Source organism: Syzygium oleosum, unplaced genomic scaffold (genome assembly GCF_021117445.2).
Source record: "Syzygium oleosum isolate NSW1041296 unplaced genomic scaffold, Sole_v2.1 Sole_v2.02, whole genome shotgun sequence".
Lineage (NCBI taxonomy): Eukaryota > Viridiplantae > Streptophyta > Magnoliopsida > Myrtales > Myrtaceae > Syzygium > Syzygium oleosum.
Window position 1 is genome coordinate 22,570,197 of NW_026607486.1, and position 22,443 is coordinate 22,592,639.

Here is a 22,443-nt window from a genome sequence, read left to right on the forward strand (position 1 = left end):
ACCCACATACTTCACTTTAGATATCTACCAAGCAATGTAACAGTAGCCAAGAGGACTGGCAGCAAAAGATTTCCAATCTTTATCATGCTAGTGACAAAAAAAATTAAATCAGATTTCCAATCAACAAGATGTCAGCTTTACAGATGGGAGTTCTTCAACGATAGATCACAGTTTTCCTATGTATCAGTATCGTAATCTTACAACCGCAGTGTGCTCCCGAACTAGATTTGTTTTGCTTTCAATCAAGTTAAAAAACTAACATAAAGTCATTCAACTATTTTAAATGGAAGCTCCCAATGCAGTTCCTACCTAATGTAATACGGAGCACCTAAGAAAGCCGAAGATGTCAATCAGGAAAGTTACATCCAGTCAAGAAGCCACCCATTGAAAATAACAGCATCCGTAACGTCTCGCAGCAGCCCAATTTGCACACCAAAAGAAGAAGCTCCCTTGCCTTGTACTTGGGTTCCGAAAAAAGCCTAGGCCGCTCTTGATTCCACAGAAACAACAAGGATGATACTGTGATTGAGGTTCCCGCAGATCCTTCTTTGTGTGTGGCTGATGGGGAGGCATCGAGTGCTGCGATATCAGAGTACGGTCATTGTCATACAATGTCAGCGAGTTGGTGATGGAAAATCTGATTCCCCTGTGCAAAAGTACGATAAGCAAGCGAGCTGTGTTTTGGGCATCATCTAAACCACAATGAGCACGCCCATGCCAGGTCAAGCCAGCCATCTCAACTGCCTCCCTAAGATTACATCTTAGACCTCCGAAAACTTCATGGAACGGGACTTTTAGGTTAATCCATCTAGTGAAAGGAAGAGAGAAAATGTCAGAATTAAGCATAGAAGAATCAAAGTCTGCACGATAGTTACATATCACTACCTCACCTGTTGAAATAAGAAGGCTTTCGAATTTTCTTATACCGACACTCAGATTCCAACATCACGCGGCAATCCCAATTGGACCAGGTAACAACAGCGAAATTTGTGTTCTTTATGCCCTTCTTCTCAAGCCATTTGTCATGACTAAGAAGAGCCTCACTCAGGGTAACACCTCGATCCACCTAGAATCACCAAAAAGGAAAACAAAATGGATTTAAAAGCCGTTATAATGAACAGGAAATTGATATGAGAAAGAAGATGCCATAATCCATAAGCATGACTGGAATGAGGGAACTCTCTATGCAAACATGGGCGGTTTCAGTAAATGTGCATGGCAAGCACCGAAAGACAATTGACTCGCCACTTTGGCATGGTTTTGATGTATCATCAAAACTATATGAAAGGTTCTGCACTGCCCATGGAATTTTAGCTTTATCTAATTATCAAAGAATCGATCTAGTAACTTGAAATCCTTCATCATCCTACGTACCCGTCTTTACCCTTTCCAAACTTCTTATTGCAGAAGATATGAAAGACAGACGTGCACTGGTAGCCCTTAAAACTTTCAGCACCACCATCAATTATTAATTTCGTCTAATGTGCTCCTTTACAGACCAATCCATTTCACGAGACAAATAAATGAACCAAAATCTATTTGGCGTCAGACAACACTCATCAACTTGCACAAGAATCCAGAACTGGCGGCATCCCCCGTAACCAGCTCATACTGAATAGATCAATCTCGCTTCCCTCAACATGCAAATGCATATGCTCCAACACATTATGTGCCAATCATCAGATAACACCTGCCATTAGATGCTATTTGCAGATGTATCATTTGCAGAACATCCAAGCACTGAGCAGCCAAGGTTATAGCAGATAGAAAACTCTACGTCCTCTTTCCTATTTGCACCAGCAGAAATTCTACAGGCTTACGATATATTAAGAGGGAGACGTACAGAAGATGAAGTGACGAACCCTCTTCCTGACTAACTAGCAAGACTAACTCCAAGCCCTTTGAACATTGGTGCAAATAGACATGGACAAAGGCAACACACTTTCATCCATGATTACAGCACTTCATCTATCACATCATAATCTGATACATGTTCCCCCATATAAGGCACACCTAGTAACCTTCCTCTTAATTGCTATTAGGGTTGAAAGTACGTAAAAAGCCATCTATAGCCAACTGAAAATAAAAACTACAAATGATTCTCCTATAGGAAAATTTAAAGGCTCGTAAAAAAAAAAGGCAACTCCCAGTGAGCCATGCTAATATCTACTGGGTAGAGTAAAAGGACTGTCAGTCTTGACAGGTTCCGAGATCAACCAACAGAAGCCTCCCTACTAATTAGGACAAAAAGGTCAGGGTATCTGGAAAAAGACGACGCCCCTCATGGTCCCGTCTAGCCACACTATATAATACTTTCCCCAGCCAAACTGTCGCATAATCAGAATAAAAAAATTTCTTCCATGCCAAGGAAAAGGTAATTCAACACAAACAAGAGATGAGAAGCCTGCACTGAGAGTGGAGGAAAGAGCTGAATCCATATCTCGCACTAAGAGAGTATTTACAAGCTAAGTTAGTTTATACATAACATCAATCCTCACAACTCTCCAACATTTTGCCTCTGCTTCAATTTTACAAGTAATGCATAAGAGAAAGATGACCTCTCCTCCTCCATCTTTAAGCTAATTATAGGAAGCTGCAGAAGGAGTTGGAAGAACGGCCTATTCTTTTTTGCTACGCAATCAGGGGGTTAGAAGATCTTCACACTTGAGAACATAAATTAAGTTTCTCTATACTTCTTCATCCCATCAACCTGAGGCTCACGTGGTAGAAAATATGAACAATGAACAGCAGAAAATCCAGCTTTCCCAGACAAAGAAAGAAAGAAAGAGAACGAAGATCGAACACGGAATTGAAAAAATCTGGTCAGTAGCAATGGAAGAATAATCCATCTCCTCATCTATACCATTTTGAAAGACACAGGAGAAAGTAAAATGAGAGTGCAAGTCTCAACCATTAAAATTGTACTACGATTTTCACAGGCCACCATCCTTAAGATACCAACCAATAAGTGATTATCAACAAAAGAACGGGCTTAAAATGATTGGGAAAACAGAATCTAGATCGATACAAACCTGAGATTGCTGGATACCAGTCAAATCTTTGCAAAAATCACTCAGATGCTGATTGCATGTTGGTCGAACATAGGTTTGGAAGCATGCTTCCAATTTGCCAGTCATGCTACTCACTATAACAGATGGGAATTCAATTATCTCTTGAGGATGGGGATTCTTTTCCTTGTCACAGGTTGCCTCGAAGTCTATGACCACAAAATACTGAAAGTCTTGGAACTGGTACTCAGGGAGGTAACGTTGAGAGAGCGTATCTGGTGGACAACCATGAAAGCCATTCCCCCCATGGAAAAAGCAAAATTGACCCTTAGAAGAATTCATTTGGTGCGGCTGCATCTGATGAGACTCGGGATACCGCCAGCCATAGTAGTAAGGATAATTAGGTCCATTGGGATGTTCACTTCTGCTAATTGACAAAACTTTCTTTGCGACATCTCCATCGGACTGACCTCTAATTCCATCCTTAAGCTTGGTTACCCCGGAGTGTGTGTTGCTATTTTCCTGAAGGTTGTAAAGGAATCCATTGCTTGAAAAACGTCCAGATGATGCCACGAAATTCCTTTGAGTATCTTCTGTAAACCCAAATATATATAAACAAAAAAAAAAATCAGAAAATCACACATTGTTCCTTTTTTACTTGCCAACAAAACAGATCCAAATGTACGCAGTTACGAAAGAGTAGTGTCAAATGATGTCACGTGAAGAAAGGAATTCTTGAGTGGAAGAATAGAAGGAAACCTCCTAAAGCGCAGAAAACTCGGTAGCATACTCCCTAAGATGTCTAATAAAACAAAAACAGGTACATCTTGTATGGCACCGCTCTTTTGTAACTGCAAGCAACACTTGCACTGCTCTTTTCTTGGACCGGGTGATAATTCAAGTGTGGCTGATGAATTTCACAATTCCAGACAAGACAGCACCAAACCAAGCAATTCCGTCGCTGTCTATGAGCAAGAACGAGGTCATCGACGACACTTAAAATTATCACCCAGTCCAAGAAAACCAGGCACGTCCCAGTAAACATCGCATCGACCCGTCTCGTCAGAGCTATTCACATCAACCCCAACTTCGTTTACCAGCAAAGCGCTCGGTCTGACTGAATAAAACAGTTCCCCAACACAACACCGAACGTCATCACCACAAGCCAAGCCAGCACCGACTTAAAATCAAACACATTCCTCCGTCCCACTAAACTTCCCCAGTTGGCACGTGAACCTCAATCGCGCCGCATAAAAAAAAAAAAAGAACGCCTTTTCGATCGTCGCTCAAAGACTGAGAAGAAAAATCAAGAATCTTGCAGACAGAGAGAGAGAGAGAGAGAACCCGCACCTCTGTGATCAAAGTCCATCGCGGTCTCGTGCTTGATTGCCGTGATCCGCCACCAAATACATTCGATCTTCCTCCGAAGTATGTCCCGACCTGCACGCGCAGATCAAGCACCCTCTGCTCAATTCGCTCTGTTCTCTGTTGCTCGCACGCCAATACCACCGATGATCAACGCACGAAAGCTTCGAACTTTCACCCGGCGCGACTGCGGTTCGAGGATGGAAAAGGCGAGGGAACGCGAGAGAGGAAGTGGGTCTTATATAGTTTGTCGATTACATCGTGGATGCGCAGAAGTAGCGACGCACTCCGCAGAGAATAGGCGAAGGAGCTACTTTAGTGTCACGAGAGAGGAAAGTAGCGAGAGAAAGCTTGGGGCCCACGGGGGGCAAGTGAGAGAGAGAGGTGTCTGGTTTTTTTTGTGGATTTGGTGGACACGTGTTCAACGTGGAGTGGTTCTCTTCGTTTGTTGTTTTCCGATGTTCGTGCAACGTGCGGTGGTCCTTGGCTGGTCAACGTAACCGCCGGTCTTCGACCCAAAAAAAAAAAAAAAAACGTAACCGCCGGTCCGAGATTTTTTGTTTTTTATTTATTTATAGGCGGCAATGTTGATGCTTGCTTGCTCTTTGTTTTTCTTTTCTTCGTATATTTCTGTGTTTAAATGACTAAATTGATGTTGATTTTAATATCTTTGAAGATGACGAAATAGGAAGTAAATCGTGATTTTCTGATATTTTCCTTCCTTTTCTTGAAAAATGTAGGCTAGATTTCGTTACGAATTAATAAATTGGTATTTTTAAGTCGTTCTTGCTCGATTCCTCTCTTCTTTTTTAGGGAATACGGACTAACCCGACCGTCTTTTGGATCTTTTTTTTTTTTGAGAAAATCATTCAATTTCAGATCTCAAGTATTAATTGAATTATCAAAGTGTATAATCGAGCGATGTAATAAGATAGATGAAATAAACTCAAAAAGATAATTATATATGGAAAAAACTAAGTTCGTGTTACATAAGATGGATTTTAGCTTACCAAGAAAGAGGCAGTAAATTAAATCTACACATGCATCAAACATTTGAGAAATCGTGAATTAAGAAGTGAGAGATTTAGGGTGCGCATGAATACCATTCTGTGTCCGGGCGCTATTTCTGAACAGAAATGATTTTTTTTTATTCTGTGCCCGGAAACAATTTCTGAGTATTTGAAGGCGTTTGATAAACTGTCCAAAATTTCTATTCCTAGAGTAGAAAAGAACAGAAATGCGTTTGGTAACTACATAAAATTTCTGTTCCCAAATAATATTTTAATAATATTTTGAATTGTTTAATTTTTTTTCTTTCTACTTTCTTCTTTGGCCATGGCTGGCGAGGGCGTCACGGACCTCGCCGGCCGCCGGCGGAGGCGAGGGTCGCCTCGCCGGCGAGGGCGAGGGCCGGACCTCGCTGCCCGGGCGAGGCCGACCTCGCCGTCGCTGACGGACGGCGAGGCTCGGCCTCGCTTGATCCGGGCGAGGCCGCTCGCCCGTGCGGCGAGGGTCGCCTCGCCCTCGCCGGCGAGGGCGACCCGCTCCCGGCGCGCCGGCGAGGGCCGTGACGCCCTCGCCTGGCCTGCGGCTGTGGCAAGCAGGCTTCAAATGAGGGAAGAACAACACAAAAATAAGAAAAGAAAAAAAAGAAAAAGAAAAAAAAATTGATTCTCAAAATTGTGCCGAGAAAGAAGCAACTTTTTTTTACTTTTTGTTTCTCTTACAAAACTGTTTCTCGGCACAAATTTTTGCAAAAATGTGCCAAGGAACAAAAAATTTACCAAACGCATTTCTGTTCCCAAACTATTTCTGGGTACAAAAGAACATAAATTTTCACTATTTGGCACGTTACCAAACGGGCCCTTAGTTTTACCTTTTAGTCACAAATTTGTTCTTCGTTCAAAATTTTACAGATATTTTGGATCCAAACCCGACCCGAAACAGGGTCCGAGCCCAGCATTAAATCCACGAGAGAGGCCCACAAGCCCATCCAGCAAAACGACGTGTGCTTCGGACATTCCTGTGCAAAACCTCTCAAAAACCCTACAAACACACGCATCACGGACACAGAAACACGTTCGACCTTGTTTGTCAGGGACAGAGCGAGAGAGAGAGAGAGAGACCGAGCATGGGAGCGACGAAGCCCGATGCGGTCGACTACGGGGCGTTGCGGGAGCTGTTCAGGCACCACATAGAGTCCTTCGACCACTTCTTGGATCGCGGCTTGGATACTATGCTCCTCAAGATCAAGCCCGTCCAAATTTTCGATCCCCTGTCCAACAAGACGCTTAGCAATATCCTTTTTTATCTGTTCGAATTGCTTCATCGCTGCGTTCATGTAAGCTGGAAAATACGGCCCTTTGCCGGTTCTTACTAAATCAAATTGAAAGTTCTCATTTTTTTTTTCCATGTATTGTTGTTAGTAGTTTTGAACATTGTTCTGGCTGCACACTCTTATACAAGCGTGATTTTCTTTTATTGGGTGAAATTCTTGGTAGGCGTCACAGTCCCCTCTGCATAATGTCTCCTTACTCTCCAGTCTGTTGATCTTTATAAATATTCTTGCCTCATTGCTATTTCTAGCATATGTTACCCTTTGAAGGATTGGTTTTGAACTTACGGATAAGATCTCTTTCCTACAAGCAATTGTCTCTGCAGTCATGTGTGCAAATGTCATATCATGGGCGACATTGGAAAAGTGCTCTTGTGGGTATCTGCAGTATATTTGCTCGGTAGTATCTACTCGTCTAGTTCTTGCAAGGATTTCTTCAAGACGAATTCCTGTTTTAGCATCAACTGGTGCTCATGTTTGCTTTTGCTAGAGTTCACTGGTCATCAAGTGGTGGTGAGACCAGTGGAATTATTTTGATAGTTGAAGTAAAGAAAATTTGGATGCTAATGTTCAAATCTTGGAATTGATATTCTAGTTTGCGCTCTGTGCGAGCAATTCTTCTTCCCAATTTTGAAGTTTTCCCTCTTTTTTTCGAATTTTGGGACGATAAGACAATTCCTTTTTTCTCTTATGCACTTGGTGCGAATTTCCAAGTCAATTATGTGAACAAGGCATACAAGTTTCATCCTTGACAATTTAATCACTCTCGTTTGAGAACCCTCAGGTATATCAACCTCAAAAGGAGGGTGTTTCAAAGACAATTCGTGATACTCTCTTACCCTACGAAGTAAGACTGCCGCGGTTGATTTGAGTCCCGCTTGATTCGTTTTTCTACTTGTGCGAATGGTTGGGCTGACTTAAGCTTATTTGTTTTGCATTTCAAATAGTGTAGACAAGCTAAACTTTCCTACTCTGGGAAGTTCATGGTGGACGTCTGTTTTCAATACGACAATGGACCAGCTGTTATACGCGAAAAATTTAATTTCGGCTATCTTCCAATAATGTTAAAGGTTAGTCTTTATTTTATTGCCGAAATAAGATTTCCAACATAAGAAATTAAGTGGCAATTATGCCACCTTCTGCTGTAATGATGGGATTTTACTCATCCAGTAGCACTTTGTTTACTCCACCAGACAGATTAAATCTCCCAAAGTGAAGTTCTCTTCTTTATACGATTCTGCCTTACTTAAGAGCAGTTGTTGAACGAGTGAATCTGCTCTCTACGTGAATGGAGGTTTCACAGTTAGATGATTAAAGCTAATGCATCAGCAATGTCTTGATTGCCTTTTTTGCTTATTTGTGCTTGCACTTGCTTTTCTTGCACAGTTGAGATTCTTTCAATATGTGTCCTTAATATTATGATCAAGTGATTGATATTTTTCTCCTCTCTAAATTGTGAGGCGGCTTGCATGCATTTTTCTCCTTGTAGAATTCTGTCTTATTATTTGGTGAACCAGCATTTCCCTAAACTTGCTTCATGCTAAGCTCCATAGAAGACACTGATGAGAAACCCGACAATTGTGCCAGAATTTCCTTATTTTCATGTCTTTTGTCCTGCTTTTGTGATGTATTAGAAGCAGGCAATGGTTCAACTTATCTGCCCTACTATGAAATGTAATCTGGGTAACACCAGCGTATCGTGAATGCTATTCAGTGTGATAATGACTGTACAATCTCTTAAATATGTCTTATAGCTATTATGCCTACATGTTGTTCTTAATCTAGTATCTTGAATGCTACCGCTCAAGTTGGTTGAGATCATGGATGCACTTGTCGTGTTGCTGTGTCTTTTGGATATTGGATGTTATTTTTCTTTAGTTTGTACAGTTTTGCTTTTATGTCCCATCTTAGTTAGAATGCTTTGAATTATGGATAAATAGGTGCATCCTTTCCATACTGAAAACATTAAAGACTATATACATGTTAAGGGAGATGAAGAAGATCGGGAATGGTAGATAGTGATTGAATTAATCTGCATTTCTTCGAGTTAATTGAAGTGATTCTTGATTTTGAGATGATTATGAAAGATCCATACTGCCATGGTAGTTAAGTAATGGTTGAAGATTCATAATTCAATTTTGTTGCAGTCAAAGCTTTGCCACTTGAGTGGCGCTGACCCGCAAAAGTTGGTTTCTTGCAAAGAGGAGTCTTCTGAGATGGGTGGGTAAGTTATTTTCTTTCTGTATCTTTAAGTAGTGATATGAAGCATCGAATATTTGCTGTATAAGTTTGGAGCATTGCATATCCACTGGATAGATTATATGCTATTGTCTTTTGCTTTATTGAAAATGGAGATTAATTAGTTTATGCTGTTGTCTTTTGCTTTATTTAAAACGAGATTAATTATCGTTTATCGACAATCTCTTCTTTTTCTTCCCCCTGACAAGCTCTTCTTTTGCTTTATTGAAAATGGCGTCTTTTTTAATACAAACCCCTCCCCCCCCCAAAAAAAAAAAGAAGAAGAAAAAGAAAGAACGCAACGCACACATGCAAACAAAGCAACCGCTGTTGTTTAGTGTGACTGTAGAAACTGCACATTTCTTTAGTTGTTTTGTGTGGTGGGTTTGCCGCCATTTCTTTAATGTCGTGCTTGTGACTTTCATCGGTCATCTCGAGCGGAAACATTTATATTTCTTGTTGAATGACTAACTTACTACAGACTGAAATAAAAAATTGTCCTTGTTGAAAGCGGCAAGTATTGTAGAGATGCTTATGTTTAGTCATTCTATCAAAATTTGACAAATTCATTCTTTTGAAGCTATTTCATCTTGAATGGGCTAGAGAGGGTGGTTCGTCTTCTGATATTGCCAAAGCGGAACTATGTAAGCACATTCCTTTGCCAATTGTTGTTCTTCTGCACTAGCACTCCTGATTACATACTATATTTTGGTAGGGTATTGGACACAAATGGACCTCTGCATGCTTTCATTATTTACCTCTTTTTTTTTTTGCAAAGTTTGTTGTATCCGTCTGTTAGCTTTGCAGTTTTTCATTTCCTTTGACCTGTTTATTTTATGGTGATGATATCTGAGTTCGATCTATATTTCAGCCGATGAGCATGGTGCGGAATTCATTTCGTGACCGACGTGAAGGATATACAGACAAAGCAGTAGTAATAAGGTTTCATTTTTATACACCATGCATGAAGTTGGTTTTAGTCATTTAAGTGGTTCATTTATTTGTACAGAATTGCATACAAATTTTCTGCTGTTTGACTCTAAATGCGAGGGGTTAACAATAACACGGCATTGCATGGTAATTGGTAACTATCAATGCAATAGGCTGTTATGTTGGAGATTCGCTGTTTAATGCCTTTACAGGTTTTTAGGTAATGATTGACCATTTTTCCGAATAGGTTTTGATTAAATCGTGCATGTTCTTAGTATATTTTATAAGCAGATTACCCTTAACTCGTGTTGGTAAGTCATGATTCTTATTGTTTTTCCTATGAAATTGAAGATGTCATCAGTTCTGACTTCTCTTATGTTGTGAGAAAGCCTAGTTCTCTTGTCCCATTGATCAAGTGTGACGTTTCATATGGCGATTTAAACTGTAACTTCCCTTGCTGTATTGGCCAGTGTGGTGGAAGCAAATACATTATCACTTTATGTGGGCTCCGATTTTGTTAACCTTTTGCTTTCTCTCTCGAATATGGCAGCTATTTTGGGAATATCCATATGATTTGGGACTATAGCGGAAGAGTGATGTTAGAGGAGTGTTGTGTGAATAACTGCTTAGCACAATGTTTTTGCCTGCTGAATTTATTCCGAACTTTGATTTGAGAAAATTAATGATTAGCCAAATTTGTGTAGTCAAAAGTGGTTTTACCTATGCAAATTCTGTCTTCTATAATGACTTGCAGCTTTCATGGGTTAACGCATCCAGGTGATTATGGTGGTTCCAATTCTGATTTAATCGCTTTTCAGGTGTGTCAGAGAAGACCAGTCTTCTGTGACAGTTAAACTATATTACCTTCAAAATGGTAGTGCGAGACTTGGATTTTGGTAAGATATTCTAATTCTTTAACTGGTGAATTAAACCTTTTTCTCTTGAAATGAGATTTTAACTGTTAGCTCTAAATGGTTTTTTGCAGGATTCAGGCTAGAGAGTATTTGCTTCCTGTTGGTGTTGTTTTGAAGGTGCTGTAATTCTTAACCTCCAATAAGAATATTTTTTTCCCTTTTTATCATCTTGGTTGTTTGTGGGATGTTGCAAATGGATAGCTGATGCTTCTTTACTTCCTTGTTGGTTCGTGAAATTTATCTCTTTATTGTTAGTCACAGTTGACTTATATATACAGCGGCAGTCTCATTTCATATCTTGTGTAATGGTGAATTGACCCGTCAAACTTTGTCCTAGATCTTTCATCTTGTTTATGAGTGTTGGCACCTTCTGCGATCTAGATGCATCTGAAGAAGAAAGAGGACTTGCGGTACAATCGTAGTGTGCATCTCTTGTATGTAGGAATTCCAATGAGTGCAATCCCTCTGCATTCCAGACGTTAGAAGCTTTTCCTCCTTATCTGGTGCAAGAAGGATGGACATTTGTATGGACCTTCCTTAGTCGATAGCCTTTCACTTTTAGGTTCTTATTTAGATGGCACTCAGGCGCTCGGCTTCCTTCCTTCCTTCCTTCCTTCGTCTGTCTAATTCCATGGAAGGATTTTTCATATACTTCCTTTTGTTTACTTTATCGCCTTTCATTTAATTATAGCAAATCTTGTTCAGCGCCTCAAATTCTGTTTGAATCTGTGTACTTTCTCGACCCTTCCAATAACTTATAAGAGATCTTATTTAGACGCCTCAAATTTTGTTTGAATACGTGTATCTGCTATGAACTTGTGGAGTGATCACTGGTTGCCGGAAATTTCCCATGTCATGAATTAATTGGCCTTGGATCAGAGCCAGGATTGGTTTCTTCTGCCATCAAGTTTTTATTGACCCGTTTCACCTTGCCCTTATTTGATGGTTGTGGATCAAGGCTTTAAGACTATAGGACAATGTTGTAGTGGAGGTCATTTTTCTGCTTTAGAGCATCAGAAGATGTTATGCAAATTAATACTTTTGCCTCCACTCTTGGCTGGCGTGCTATATATGTTTGTCTATGTCCTTTTCTTTCTCTTTGCTGTACTTCTCCTCATGTTATTGCTAATTGAGATCTTGACTATAATCAACAGGCACTTATCGACACCAATGATCATGAAATTTATGCTAGTTTGACATGTTGCGATAATGAGAAATATGGCAGAGGGAAGGGTGTTGTGGGTACTCAACTTGTGAGTGAAAGGGCTAAGATTATACTTGATGAACTTCGAGATCTGGCTCTTTTTACACGACGCCGATGTCTGCAACATATCGGTACTCTTGACATTTTTCACCGTTTCTTTTGCTTAAGTATCTGTTGTATGACTAACAAAGTTTTACCCTATATAGGAGAGCATTTCCAACCTGTTATGGGTGGTCTAGAAAACGAAAGTTATATCTCTGTAAGTTTTATCACATGCATGGCTTTATTAAATTGTTATTGTTTTGTGTCTTCAATGGTGCGGTTCCCACCTTCATTTCTCTCTTCCTTCACAGGTTGCGGATGCTGTTCTTCGGGACTACATTTTTGTCCACCTTGATAACAACTATGACAAGTTCAATCTTCTCATGTTAGCTACTTTCCAACTTGCCTTGTTGTTTTCTAAAGAAGTGGTGGCATGATATTCGTTCTAATAGCTCCACTTTTCATTATTGTGAATATGTTTCTGATTGTCTTTATTTTTCGTCCAGCTTTATGGTGCAGAAGCTTTTTTCTCTCATTGACCAGACTTCAGTTCCAGATAACCCAGATTCTTTGCAAAATCAGGAAGTTTTACTGCCTGGTCACCTGATTACAATTTATTTGAAGGTATAAGCTTTGTATCTTCTTTTCTTTTTTCTTTTTTTACTTTAATACACATTACTGAAGGATAATTACAAATTGAACCAGATAAATGTGAAATTACATATATCTATGCTCTACTTAATGTTAACTTTTTATGAACTGGGATTGTGGATCACTTGTTTCTGCCATAAGCAAGCTTAATACCAGCCTGGTCATTAATGCAGATGCCCTTGGTCAAAACCCACTTTCAATAGGTTTTGACCATGGGTAGACCTGTGAACTCTCAGCTCAGGTAAGGGTTCTGACTGTCTTTGGCCCTAGATGTCCGCTGCTTTCAGGGTTTGGGCCCAGTGCCTCTTTACAGTGACCCAAGTTGTGTTTGCTATTTCATGAACAAAAAAGGTTAGTGACCTTGCTGCTAGTAGGTTTTAAAATTGCAGCCTTTTGGTCTTTAGCATGTATGCCAAGCAAGAAAGGAACAGATGGTTTTTTTAACAAAAGCAAGGCGCTTAGTCGAACTATTGATCTGCAGTTCAGCCCCCTGATCCACTTAAAGTCTTGCTAAATGTATAGTTTTTTTAGCCTACATTCTTGGGGAGCCAAAAATGGATGGTTGAAATTAATTTCTGCACATTTTACCTTATAAATGTAAAATGATGACTTAAAACAGGTAAATAGAAAGATTATGGATATCTAATCGAACTGATTATAATATCTCAATACTTAATGTGCTTTCTCAATGCAGCTGAAGCTCAATAATTTCATTGCTTGTTTGTTACTTCTCCAGGACAAACTAGAAGATTGGCTACAAAAGGCAAAAAAGCTTCTTCAAGACGAGATAAAGAACAAAGGAAAAAACTTTGATTTCTGTAGCTGTATGTTATTGTACTCCTCTCTCTCTCTCTCTCTCAAATTTGTGTTTCTTCTTAGGCCCTTGACTATTATTGGAATGAACCAATTTTCCTAGGGAATATTCTGTTCATGTGCTATTTATTGTGCTAATTGTTGAAGGATTTATGATTACCTTCAGTTGTTACTTCTAAACTTCTCTCAAGATGTAGCCCCCTCCCCCTGCGATTCAACTGGGTTGGAGCTATTATTGTGATGACTAATGGAATCACGTGTCGGTTGTGTTTTTCTGGCTTCATTATCTGAGAAAGTGAGGGATTTTTCTAGTTCATAAATGCTGTTATTTTGTGTCTAATTATTGCCAACATTCTAAAAGTTCTTATGTCTGGCTTGTTTGTCCTACCTTTTGGTTTGTTTCAGAGTTCTTGACTAGGGTTTTTATGAAATGTGATTATGTAGTGGCACATGTTAAGAAGGTCATGGACAAAAATCCCGGAAGGCAGATTGGTTCAGCCATAGAAAATATGTTAAAAACTGGAAGGCTCATTACACAATCAGGTCTGGATTTGCAGCAGGTGTGTATAACTTCTGGCACTACACTGGATTCTTTTAATACAAATGAGCTCACAGTTCTCTTGTCAGTGCCTTATCTCTTTCATGTTATTTCCTGCAAGCAAAATACCGAGGGAGGTGAAGTGTATCATCTTATCGAAATTTTGGGTGTAATTGTTGAAGCGCTTTTTATGACTTGTATCTTGGTAGGGACTTGAATTAATCACAAGCTACATGAGACTTGCAATTTCTTTCTGCTCTTTAAATGGGTGTCTTTGCGTTCATATTTTTGCGCTTCTTACTATTGGGTGAGATGGAACAGCAGTAATTTCGTGGTCTTTTTCTGTATTGTCGTCTTTTAACTAGAGTGAGAACTTATTGCCTGTTTCTTGTTGTTTTTAAGGAAGGGTGCAACTGCTTCTAGAGTTCTATGATGGTTCCCATGAATACACTAGAAGCATAATAGGTTCGCTACAGCAGATTAGAAATAGGAAAGCTTACTTCCGAATTGATATCTCACACATGCATCCAACTAACATACATTCCTTTTTCTGTACTTGGGGGATTAATTTTCTTTTCCTTTTAGTCCTTAAAAACTAATGTGTTTCTACATGTTTACGTATTTTCCTAGCTTTCACGTGGAGTTGTATGTTCTCTCTTACTAGTCTGAGAATTTGATGGCAATTGCCTTCTGCAGAAATTTCTAGCATGTGACAATTTGTTATCATCTTATGGTTATAGAATGTGGAAATAGGTTGGAAATAACTAAAGGATTTGTTCTTGAGTGGCATCTTGTTACTAACCTTATCACTTTATTTCCAACGTTAATTTATTTAATCTTGTGTAATATTTTTCTGATGTTTTAGCTATGTTCTAGTGGTGCTTGACTAATGCTTGTATCCTGGATCTGCTTTATTAGAGGGCAGGCTATACAGTTCAAGCGGAGAGGCTAAACTTCCTGCGTTTTCTTTCACATTTTCGGGCTGTACATAGGGGTGCATCCTTTGCGGGGTTGCGGACAACGAGTGTTCGAAAGTTGTTACCTGAGTATGTGTTGTTTGGTAATCAGTTTGAACGTGTCTTAACTTTACGCTCTTCTTCCCAATTCTGATTGCTCTTGACTTGCCCTCTCTCTTTTTCCCCCCTCTTCATCTTTTGGCATTTTGCAGATCTTGGGGTTTTCTTTGCCCTGTACACACTCCTGATGGGGAGCCTTGTGGTTTGCTAAACCATATGACTTGCACCTGTAGTAAGTTAACATACCTTTTCAGATTGTTATCAAGAATTTTATTATTCCGTGAGATAGTCTGAATGTTTTCATGTCTTATGACGAAATTTTCTGGCCTTTGTGTTTTGAAAACTGCTATAGTGTCTGGAAGAATAGTTTTCAGAACAAGTTATTAATATTAGGTTTTCTTAACAAATTGACATTAACCAGTTTTTAAAACGAGTGCCTTTAGCAACCATAGTCATCACCAGGAATGTGGCTTGGCCCCATGGTGGTCCCACCTTTTACCAATTTCCAAGACATCTTGGGTTCGATTTTATTCTTCCTCCTTCCGCATCTTACTTGTAAAATCTAAAAAGAAAAAAGAAGTTGCTGGAGCCAACAATTATTTTTAGCTTGTAAACCTAAAGAAGTGCTTTTGTACGCTTCCGACTAGCATATAAAGGCCCTTGACATTCCATATATTTCTGCAACTGTTTTCTTTGACTAATTTATTTATCATATGATGGCAACAAGCATCAGTGATGTATCTTCTTTTTTCAGGGATCACATCCTTTTTTGATTCAAAAGGAAACATTCGAGATTTTTCCAAGATAAGAATTTCAATTCTAAATGTTCTGATTGGAGTTGGAATGACACCTTCACTCCCCAAAATCGCTCAAGCTGGCCCTCCTGAAGTTCTCTCTGTCCTTCTAGATGGGCGTGTTGTGGGCTCTATTCCCTCTGCTGAAGTTGAAAAGGCTGTTTCTTATTTGCGTAGATTAAAGCTGCCAACTACTTCAGGGGTCCGTGTTTCGTCAAATCTTTCTGCTTTTGTAGTTTCCAACTGCCCCACATCACTGCTTCATTTTTTTTTTGTCCTCATTGCGGTACATGAAATTGCAGATTCCTGATGATCTGGAGGTAGGATATGTTCCTCTGAGCTTTGGTGGGGCATATCCTGGTCTTTATCTATTTACAAACCCTTCAAGATTTGCGCGCCCAGTTAGAAATATATCTGCTCCTGTAGATGAAAGCCAAAACATTGAACTCATCGGTCCATTTGAGCAGGTTATTTCGGGATGAGTTTTTGTGCTGGATTTTCTTAGGCGGTCGTATTTAAACAGTTTATGCAATTTTTAGGTGTTTATGGAAATTAGATGCCCTGATGGTGGAGATGGGGGAAGAAGAAATGAATTTCCTGCAACTCATGAAGAGATTCATCCAACTGGAATGCTCAGTGTGGTTGCTAACCTCACACCATGGTCTGATCATAATCAGAGCCCACGAAACATGTACCAGTGTCAGGTTTTCATTATAGCTTCTTCATTTATTTTCAAAAATCTCTTTTCATTCTCCCGAGGCCCAAAGATGGTCAGTGGGACCCTTAAGTAAATCTGGCTAATATTCGGTTGTTGCTTTTGTTGATTGTAACTTCAGATGGCAAAACAAACAATGGCTTTCTCTTCACAAGCCATTCATTTCCGTGCGGACCAAAAATTGTATCATCTTCAGGTATATATCTAATTCTTCAAATTTTTGCAATGGTTGTTTGTATTGAACTTGGTAAATGGATCGTCTGTTCGGAATTTCTGCATGCTAAGTTGTTGATTGACATCCGTGACCAATGGCCATTGCCTTTTGGAACTTATTGAGTGCATGAACGTGTTCAAGTCTGATCTGGAAGTCGGCATGTGCAGCTAATTTTTTTGTTGTTATAATCAATCAATGAATTTTTAGTTTGTATCTGTGGGTGCTGCTTGTGTTATTTCTCTGAACCTGTACCTTGGGGCTTTGCAGACTCCTCAAACTCCAATAATACGAACAGGTGCGTACACAAAGTATTGCATAGATGAGTATCCAACCGGGACAAATGCAATTGTTGCTGTGCTGGCTTATTCAGGGTAATGCTTGGAATTAACTCTGTAAAATTCAAGGTGATGGATATATTTGCTACATTATTTTATGCCCTTGAGTATTAACTATATGTTACTATCAGGTATGATATGGAGGATGCTATGATTCTGAATAAGTCATCTGTAGAACGTGGAATGTTCCATGGACAAATATACCAGGTTTTTCTCTTTTTGCTTAAGCCATTATTAGACGAACAGACTCCTGCGATTGCTCTTCCTACGTCCCACCTCTTTAGCATGTGAGCACATGTATTTACCCTGTGTAACACTCGGCAAATATTCTTTCTCCATGAGCTTTTGAGACAGAGAAAAGCTTTTCCATGTGGAGTGGGTACATTCAACCTTATTTATATGTCTATCAAGTGAAAGTGGGCAAGTTTGTTCGTTGGTATGACCTGTGAAGGAAACATGTCTATGAAAGCTCATTAACATGTGTATCAAATTAAGCAAAATGTCTCGATTCATGTCAACCGTTGATGCTAAAGATCCAAAGAGTAAACTCATCAAAAAGTTGACTAAATGGTTAGCTGACCATCAGCATCAACTGACTCCATTCCCTGAAATGCTGTACTGCTCTTTCACAACATTTAAAAGATGTCAAAAGAAATTCCATGGTTTCTTGTAAAAAAGCAAATCATCAAACCTTTGATAGCCATGGCCATTGAATAATTGAATTTGTTCCCATCCTAGCAAATATGAAAGTACTCGAGAATAATTAAGTTGAAGTCATGGTAGAGTAACATGTAAGACATGGTCACCTATAATCTGGTAACGTAAACAGTTCTTGGATGCCCTTTCCATCTAAAATATCAGGTTATTGGTAGGATTGCATGTAATTACTTATGTTTAAAGTATTTTAAAGATGATAGAGCACTTGGTTATTTTAAAGTGTTTTAATTTTGCCGGTGGTAGCTGGATATATTGTCTTATAAACATGCTGGGTTTTGGTCTTTTTCTCTACTTCTGTATATGGGTTCTCTGATCCCATGAATTTGTTTCTTCCTTTTTGTGGAAGACATTTGCTAAATGCATAAACTGTAAGCAGCAGAACCTGCAATTATGGAATTTGTGCATAAGATTTGATTTGTTACAATCTCTTGAAGTAGACATGTGTGTTTCAAATTTTTTTTTGGGACTTTATGGGCTGGGTTGTTGTTTGAACTGATTGTAATTTTGCTACAGACAGAGACCATTGACTTATCTGAGCTAAGCAGCAAATCTGATCGAGCACAGAGGATGTTTAGGAGAAGTAACACTGATAAATCAGTTCACCCTTGGATTGATTCTGATGGACTTCCATACGTTGGTCAGGTCGACAATCTATTTCATGCTGTCATCGCTCTTTTCGTCCACTGAATCCTTTTTCTTAGAAATTGATAAACTCTTTGACATTTCTCTTTTAGATGATACATCCAAATGAGCCGTATTGCAGTATATATAATGAGGTGACAAATACTACCAAAAACCATCTACGAAAGGGGTCAGAATCTGTGATAGTTGATTATGTGGCTGTTGATGTGAAAAATAAGAAAAGTCTTCAAAAGGTCAGTGGACATGAAGAACTTTTTTGAGTCTTTTCTTCCCCGTTGATTTCTTCTAATTGCAGCATTAACATTTCTTGATATAATAATGTAAGGTTTACTGGAGCAAATTCCCCCAGATAATGTTCTTTTGCCGGCTAAACAGATGAACTGTCATACTTTCTCTTTGAGTTGATCTTTTGGAAGGTGCTGGAGATAGCGCCAGAGATCCCATGACGGGTGCCCAAGATATTAGAATAGTTGAACTTCCTTGTCTCTCTCTCCCCCAACCTCGTAGGTCTGGGAATTCAGTCTCTATCTCGAGAGAGCCCTATTCGTGTAGATCAGTACTTATTATGACTGCCATGTGTAGTTCTCCTGGTGTAGCAGTGTGCATAATCTCTCTACCTACCTAAAAACGTGTAACCGTATCTTTTGCTTGCTGACTGACTTGGAGGAGTTGTGACCATTAACACATCAAATGTGAAAACAAACATAAACCAGTTCTGGTTATACTTTGGTCTATGGCAGGATCTGACTTGACGCAAAATTGGGTGTAGAATTGGATAATATGTTGTGATTGTTTTTAAACATAACAGGTCATTGTGGAGATAAAGAAAGAGGACTCTACAAAAAATTAAAGAAAGAAAAGAGGACTTTAAATGTGATTTTATTTGATATTCTGAAAGATGGTTGTCTGAGTACTGAGTAGTGTTCCTTACATTTATATTAGAGATAGGGCGTCCAGGAGTTTTGGAACTTTTTTCTGTTGTTACAGGCTCTCATGTTTATGTTGGTATTTTGCGGATATTCAAGCCTACTTGGATTTTAAAATTTTTGTTCAATTCCATTTGATATTTGGAGTTGAATTGGTCTTTTCACAGTGTAGAATTTCACACACTTGGTGTATGCCAGCAAATAGGCTTTTTGTGAAATAGCTAGTCCTTTCGAAGGTTCTTCTTTGTGCATCGACGTCTTTACATTTAGCTGCATCCCCTGATAATGCTTTTGCAATGCAACATGAATTATAATTGCATGTTATCTTTCTTTCTCCCCCCTTTTCCTTTCTCCTTTGCAAACTTTTGGATGTGGAGCGTGGGATGGTCTGTCGTTTTACCTTTTCTTATTATCCCCTTTTGAACAGGCAAATATACGTTTTCGGCATCCAAGGAATCCTGCAATTGGTGACAAATTTAGCAGTAGGCACGGGCAGAAAGGTGTTTGCTCACAGTTGTGGCCAGACGTGGATATGCCTTTTTCAGGAATGACAGGGATGCGTCCAGACTTGATAATTAATCCCCATGCATTTCCTTCCAGGATGACAATTGCTATGCTTCTGGAGTCGATTGCTGCTAAGGTACCACTAACAGTAGAATAGCTTAGATGGAATTTTTCATGAATACAACATTTTGTCTTCATGGTGGAACTGAAGTTGTCGCTGTGTTGCTATATTTTATTGCTTAGTAGGGGTAAGGTTCGAGATATGTATAAATATACCTACAAAACTTAGAGAATTCAGTAACTTGTCTTGCAGGTGGGCAGCTTAGATGGTGAATTTGTCGATGCAACTCCATTTGCTAGCTCTGATAAGCAAACTAACGGAGAAGAGAAACCTGAATCTGAATCGCTTGTTGATCAAATCGGGACCAAGTTAAGGAAGAAAGGGTTCAATTACCATGGGGTGGAAGTGCTGTACAGTGGTGTCTATGGAACGGAACTCACGTGTGAGATCTTTATTGGGCCTGTGTATTATCAACGACTAAGGCACATGGTCTCGGACAAGTTTCAGGCGAGTATCTCTTTCTGTTCCCTCCATGCACACGGGTGATTTCATGACTATTGAAGGACGAACTGACATGAAAACCTATCAATTTCCGTCCAAAACCTTTCTTTTCCTTTTCCTTACTATTTTTTGGAAGAGTGTTGCATTTTCAGATGGGAAAAGTGGGGGGGAATCCTTTTCCAAATTTGTGCATTTTTTAGTACCAAAACTTTGTACTTCAGATCCATGAAGTGCAACTCTTGATCCTTGGATGTGCTTATTTGGAGCCCAAATCTTTTCGAAAGAGTTGCTAAATTGGCATTTAATTCCCATTGTCGTATTGTCATCTAGAGCTGCCATTCATTTCCATGCATACCTGAGACAGCAAGGATTACTACTAATGTTTCTCTCTTTCCTTTTTGGGGCTAAACGAAAAGGATTTCTATTCTTAATTTGCAGGTTCGCTCCACTGGAACAGTAGACCAGGTCACACGGCAGCCCATCAAAGGAAGAAAGCGAGGTGGAGGCATCCGATTCGGGGAGATGGAAAGAGATTCCATGGTTGCACATGGGGCGGCATATCTATTGCACGACAGGCTACACATGTGTTCCGATCACCATATTGCTGACGTATGCTCCCTCTGCGGGAGCATCCTCACCACGGACTTTGTCCAGCCTCAAAGGCGTCCGGGCCGGGAGATTGGAGGGCTCCCACCTCTCAGGGCTCCTAAAAAGGTCACCTGTCACTCGTGCCAGACGAGCAGAGGGATGGAAACCGTCGCAATGCCTTACGTTTTCAGATATTTGGCTGCTGAGCTAGCGGCGATGAACATCAAAATGACCTTGCATATAAGCAATGGAGCCGGGGCCTGATTCTTGTTGCCACATTTGCTAGGCGTCCACCCAATTTTTGAAATGCCAGGAGGCTGGTGCCATGATGGTTGAGCGGGTTCCAATTCACACTCATTTGATCAACGGACAGAATGATCTATCTCCCCAACAACAGGAGCACGGCGAGCCTGAATCGATCAGCGCAACTATAAGTATAGGCGGAATATCATTTGTTATTAGTGTAGGAATGAACTTTCTTGTGTCTACCCGATGGGGGGGAATGACTCGGCAACCTAGTGATCCGTAGTCTTTGTGAAAAGCCTGTTTCATAGGGGAAAATATGCACGAGCAATCCTCTCAAAATAGCAAGTTCTTCTGTTTAAGGTTTCCTGTTGTAATTTCTGACGAAGGAGTTGGGTTTTGAAATAGAATTTGGCAATCCAATTCAACATGTTTATATAAGGGTGCATTTGTTAATCATTCTGTTTTTCAAAATAATTTCGGCGAAAGGCGGGTGGCGGCAGGAGGAGGGTGGCTGGCGGCGGGAGACGGTGATCGGTGGACGGCGGGCAGCGGCCCATGGTGGCCGACGGTGGGAGGTGGGCGGCGGCGGGAGAAGGGTGGCTGGTGGCGGGAGACGGTAACTGCTGGACGGCGGGCAGCGGCCCACAGTGGCCGGCGGCGGAAGACAGCGAATGGTGGGAGACGGCGGGCGGCGACGGGAGACGGTGGCCGGCAAGCGGCAAGTGGGCAACGATGGACAGCGGGTGGGCGACCGGCTAGTAACGAAGGCGAGCAATGAGAAGAATTTTTATTTCTTATTTTTGTTCCAAAAATAGAAAAGTAAAAATTTTTTGCTTCTCATTTCTATTCCAAACCTATTTCTGAAATCAAAATTTGTTCCAGAAATAAAAAAATAAAATTGCGCTACCGAACGGATTTTTATTCCAAACCTATTTCTAGAACAGAAAAATAAAAACAGAAAGGTTATCATTCGCAGCTTTATTTTAAGGGACATTGTCAACTCGAATCGAGAAATCGATATTTCTATGCGAAAAATCGTATTCATAAATATTTTGAGCGCTATAGGGAAACTCTAGGATAGATCTATACAATATCCTTGACTGCTTATTGTGAAAAGATCAGGTCAATTTGTTGAATTTAGTCATT

General features: G+C 40.0%; 2 protein-coding genes across 3 annotated transcripts; one reads left to right on the forward strand and one right to left on the reverse strand.

The window, feature by feature from the left end:
• Positions 1 to 131: 131 nt before the first annotated feature.
• LOC115684886 (uncharacterized) lies at positions 132 to 4,710 on the reverse strand. Its single transcript, XM_030609826.2, has 4 exons — positions 4,359 to 4,710; positions 3,033 to 3,601; positions 891 to 1,066; positions 132 to 808 (listed from the first exon to the last, which is right to left on the reverse strand). Exons 1-4 carry the CDS (start codon positions 4,375 to 4,377, stop codon positions 370 to 372), a joined length of 1,203 nt encoding a protein of 400 aa, XP_030465686.1. The 5' UTR covers positions 4,378 to 4,710; the 3' UTR covers positions 132 to 369.
• A 1,743-nt stretch (positions 4,711 to 6,453) lies between these two features.
• On the forward strand, positions 6,454 to 21,408 carry LOC115684834 (DNA-directed RNA polymerase I subunit 2). Of its 2 annotated transcripts, XM_030609718.2 has the most exons (27): positions 6,454 to 6,670; positions 7,473 to 7,555; positions 7,656 to 7,778; positions 8,856 to 8,932; positions 9,527 to 9,590; positions 9,818 to 9,888; positions 10,695 to 10,772; positions 10,862 to 10,907; positions 11,945 to 12,125; positions 12,201 to 12,253; positions 12,348 to 12,421; positions 12,543 to 12,660; positions 13,424 to 13,511; positions 13,945 to 14,060; positions 14,957 to 15,084; positions 15,207 to 15,286; positions 15,809 to 16,050; positions 16,151 to 16,315; positions 16,388 to 16,552; positions 16,685 to 16,759; positions 17,045 to 17,148; positions 17,244 to 17,319; positions 18,343 to 18,471; positions 18,564 to 18,704; positions 19,825 to 20,037; positions 20,215 to 20,469; positions 20,902 to 21,408. In XM_030609718.2, exons 1-27 carry the CDS (start codon positions 6,505 to 6,507, stop codon positions 21,313 to 21,315), a joined length of 3,525 nt encoding a protein of 1,174 aa, XP_030465578.1. In that variant the 5' UTR covers positions 6,454 to 6,504; the 3' UTR covers positions 21,316 to 21,408. The 2 variants fall into 2 exon arrangements, with proteins under 2 accessions (XP_030465578.1, XP_030465579.1); XM_030609719.2 differs by lacking the exons at positions 6,454 to 6,670; positions 7,473 to 7,555; positions 7,656 to 7,778 and having other exon boundaries at positions 8,856 to 8,928.
• The last annotated feature ends 1,035 nt before the right edge of the window (positions 21,409 to 22,443 follow it).

Bases quoted from the DNA above. Each gene is read 5' to 3' on its own strand.
- LOC115684886 (XM_030609826.2), bottom strand. The intron at 1,067-3,032 runs GTTTGTATCGAT...TGGTGATTCTAG, and splicing joins CTGGTATCCAGCAATCTCAG to GTGGATCGAGGTGTTACCCT. The intron at 809-890 runs GTGAGGTAGTGA...TCCTTTCACTAG, and splicing joins AAGCCTTCTTATTTCAACAG to ATGGATTAACCTAAAAGTCC.
- LOC115684834 (XM_030609718.2), top strand. From the start codon at position 6,505: ATGGGAGCGACGAAGCCCGATGCGGTCGACTACGGGGCGTTGCGGGAG. The intron at 15,085-15,206 runs GTATGTGTTGTT...GGCATTTTGCAG, and splicing joins GTTCGAAAGTTGTTACCTGA to ATCTTGGGGTTTTCTTTGCC. The intron at 16,553-16,684 runs GTTTTCATTATA...TTGTAACTTCAG, and splicing joins GAAACATGTACCAGTGTCAG to ATGGCAAAACAAACAATGGC.